Raw genomic sequence first — 3,745 nt, forward strand, 5'->3', positions numbered from 1 at the left:
AACTTTCCGGTTTTTGCCCGGTACGATAAATCATATCCGGTTGGCGGCCGGTTGCCGCCCGGTCGACCGGGCCAGGGACCGGGCGGTCCGGTCGCAGCGGCCGATCGACCGGGTTCTGGACCGGCCTGGACGTCGTCTTCTCCTCTCGCGCATGCCTCCCGCTCCTCCCTCGCGCGTTCATGAGATATCTTCATGTCCAGCTCCATGTCCAGCTTCACGGCCATCTTGACGTCCGTCTTCATGTCCAGCTGCTCATCTCCTCCTCGTGCGATGCTCGTCTCTTCTAGATACCTGATGATACATAAGTAATAGGACTTAGGCAGTATAAAGTTCTCATCAATCAAAGTACCGTTTAGAAACAAGTTCACCTGTTGTTTAAGTAGCTTCGCACGAGCCCTTGTAATTGGTCCAATCCGAACTTCATCGGACTTGAGCTTCACAGCAGGTTCATCTTCAACTTGCAATGACGGAGGTAGTAGTGAGGTAGGGATGTCCTCATCAGTGAGTTTCCTCACTCCAATATACTAGTTTTGGTCCTTGTATAATTCTTATTCCTAATGAAAAAAGAGATATGGAATTGTGAAGAAAAAACATTTGTGGAGCCACTAAAAATATTGCAAGCATTTGAACGGACAACAAGGACACACTGAAGGCAACCCCGCTCAGGAGTACAACATGGAGTACAAATGCTGCATGGTTTACATATACAAAAAAAATTGCAACATATCTACATAAATTTTAAGAAAGATGCAATGTTTGATAAATTTGAATTCTCTTTTGTTAGAAGCCCAAAAGTTTAACAAGAAAAGAGCAACTTGTGTTGATTCAGATAAAACACATATAGCACCTCTTTCCGATTAAAAAATATTTTATCATTTCTTGGTAAGTGCTACCACATACCGATATAAAAAGGCGCAATTTGAGCATAATCAGACAAAAATACACTGGGAGATCCATTTGCATATTCTAAACAAGAGGAAATTTTACATTGCAAAAAATTGTTGGCTACATTTTTCAGAACCAGGTAGTAGCGTATTTAGGATAAAGTATAATTACAATGTAGCGAAAAGTGCAAATTATGCATACACAGAAAAAAAAAACCAAGTGTGCGAGGAGAAAGACTGGGTCGATTCTAAACCCCTTGTTTTTTTTAGAAGAATTCTCGGCCCTTTGATTGTCATAGAACAAACACGCACACGCACACATATGCACATGCACATAAAAATACAAAAAAGAGCCAACATGCATACCAAACAAACAAGAAGAAGAAGAAGAAAAACAGAAGCTGCTTTATCGACGGAAAAACCCAGCAGCGGCTGCGCCTAGTCAGCACAGGGCGGCATCAGGGGCTAGAATGGGCCATCTTTTTCTCTTTGCTTCAAATCAAGCCACGTACTCCCCGTAACTTAATTCCGTAAGATCAACCCGTAGGTCTAGCATTTTCGCTAGAATAGGGTCGCCAGCCGCTTTGGACGGAAGAGACGTTGACTAAAAACGGTAATCCTAGACGTACGGAAGAATTGTGTTACGGAATGATTACGGACTAACGTGGCCTGCCTTGGTTGGTTGGAATTTGGTCCTCTGCTGAAAACCCGGGCCAGACTAAGGATTTCCACCACTGCTTTATGAGTCCGTAAGAGTTTTTTGTAAAAGATTTTTGTAGGTGTAGCATTACTCGACTAAAAATTAGTCAGGTTTAGCAATTCCGGTTGAAAAGGTCACTTGTAGTTGTAGTAGCAAAATAAATCAGTAATCCCCTCCCTTACATTACACGGTAAACCTCCTGTAGACGTGCAGATCATGTACATTTCAGTGAACTGATGGCCCAGAAACATCACAAAATCAAAATTACTAGGTACCAACTTAATCGACGAGCTTAAGGCCGAAACCCACATCTTCGCAGTGTTGCAGGAACGGCAGGTGCGCCACCGGGTCAAGATCCTTGCCTCCACGGCACACGAGAGACGGCGGCGAGTGCAGGCACGGCTCCACCGACGCCGGCCTCACGCACGCCACGTCGGCGCCCCTCCCGCTCCAGTCCAGCGGGACCAGCAGCCATGGCCGCAGCCCGGCCAGCGCGTGCGCCACGTACCCGAACGTCGACCACCCCGTGGTCACCATCCCGTCGGAGTAGCTCAGCAGGAAGATCTCCGCCAGCGCGCGCTCGTTGTGCGCCCGCGCCTCCGTGTGCTGCTCCCCGTCGTGGCTCGGCTGGTACACCGTCACCACCTCCCCGGACGCCGTCGCGTTCGCGTAGTACGTGCCGTGGAGCTTCTCGTAGTACTCCGGCTTCAGCGACACCACCAGCACGGCCGTCGTCTTCGCCCGCGCCGTGCTGTTCGCCGGCAGCGCGGCGGCGGCGGCAGGCTCGTCGGTCACTTGCGGCAGGAGATGGTTCTCCCGCGTGCACCGGACGATGCGCTCGTACATTGCCTCGAACGGGACCCCGCTCTGCGGCACGACGCGCACCTGCACGCCCAGACGCTCGTCGGCGCCGGCGAGGTAGCCGTCGAAGAACCTCTGCACGACCCCCCACGCTCGGTTGCCCGGGTGGAGGAGGTACCTGCCGAGGTGGTGGAACACGGACCCCTTGGCCGGGAACATCCGGCCCAGCTCGTCCCGGTACGTCGGCACCAGGAACAGCGCCACGGCGAAGTAGCTGTCGGACCTGAGCACCATCCAGTTGAACCGGTCGAGCGCCAGGTGGTCCTCCTCGCAGAAGGTGTGGTTCCGGAGCCGGAGGTTCATGTTCTCCAGGTGGAGGTACACATACGGCGGCAGCGCGCTCCCATTCTCACCGCCGCCGTCGTTGTCGTAGCCGACGACGCCGCTCTCGAGCATGCTGACGTAGCTCTCCGGGCAGCTGGACCAGAAGCCGCGGTTCATGTTGGGGAAGCCCGAGGGGGGAAGCAGCCACGAGGTCCCCGGGAACGGCTCGCAGAAGAGGCTCACCATCTCGGGGGGCTCGTGGACGAGGAGGACGCGGCCGGTGAGCAGCGCGTAGAGGAAGGTGGAGACGAGGCTGAGCATCCGGTTGCCGAGGCCCTGGATGGGGAGCCACACCACGTACCGGCACTCGCCGCGGTCGCCGTTGCGGCCGGAGTGGAGCTGCGCCCTCGCCTCCCGGTACCGCGCCGTGCCCGGCCCGCACCGGCGGTGGTTCGCTTCGTACTGCCTCAGCTTCCGGGCGAGGTAAGATGACACCGGGAACGGCGACGGCTTCCATCGCTTGGACCCTTCGTACCGGCTGCGGCACGTCGCCGGCTCGTCGAAGTCCGGAGACAGGAGGCCGCCGAGGAGCCGGTCCCGGGATGACGACGCGCTACGGCGGGGACCTGATCGATCCGGCAAGAAAATGAATAAACGCATGGAACACGGGGCCCTTAACGTACGGCATCCGGCAGGCATGGGTGGCTAAGGTATGAGTACTTTGCTGAAGAAAAGTAGTAGGTGTCAATCATACTTTGCTGTGTCACCTGCGACCAGAGCTGGGTGTCGGCGGCGATGGAGGCGGCTCGGTCGCCGAAGAGGAAGAGAACCAGCAGCAGCGGCAACGCGGCGAGGAAGACGACCGTGAAGGCGCCCCGACGACGCTTCCCTGCCACCGGTGGATCTCGCGCTCCTTCCATCGTCGCCTTGGGAACCATACACAAGAATGGCACTCTAGTACTCTGCTCCGTTTTCTGGAGCAGCAAGTGGCCGGAGATGTCAACTGTTGCGATGATGGGTTTATACGTTGGCTGTC

At 54.7% G+C, this 3,745-nt stretch overlaps 1 protein-coding gene across 1 annotated transcript; it reads right to left on the reverse strand.

Moving 5' to 3' along the window:
* Positions 1–1,728: 1,728 nt before the first annotated feature.
* LOC127317747 (putative fucosyltransferase 10) lies at positions 1,729–3,745 on the reverse strand. Its single transcript, XM_051348348.2, has 2 exons — positions 3,464–3,745; positions 1,729–3,335 (listed from the first exon to the last, which is right to left on the reverse strand). Exons 1-2 carry the CDS (start codon positions 3,645–3,647, stop codon positions 1,864–1,866), a joined length of 1,656 nt encoding a protein of 551 aa, XP_051204308.1. The 5' UTR covers positions 3,648–3,745; the 3' UTR covers positions 1,729–1,863.

Source organism: Lolium perenne, chromosome 7, assembly GCF_019359855.2.
Source record: "Lolium perenne isolate Kyuss_39 chromosome 7, Kyuss_2.0, whole genome shotgun sequence".
Classification (NCBI taxonomy): Eukaryota; Viridiplantae; Streptophyta; class Magnoliopsida; order Poales; family Poaceae; genus Lolium; species Lolium perenne.

Bases quoted from the DNA above. Each gene is read 5' to 3' on its own strand.
- LOC127317747 (XM_051348348.2), bottom strand. From the start codon at position 3,647: ATGGTTCCCAAGGCGACGATGGAAGGAGCGCGAGATCCACCGGTGGCA. The intron at 3,336-3,463 runs GTATGATTGACA...CGGATCGATCAG, and splicing joins GTCGCAGGTGACACAGCAAA to GTCCCCGCCGTAGCGCGTCG.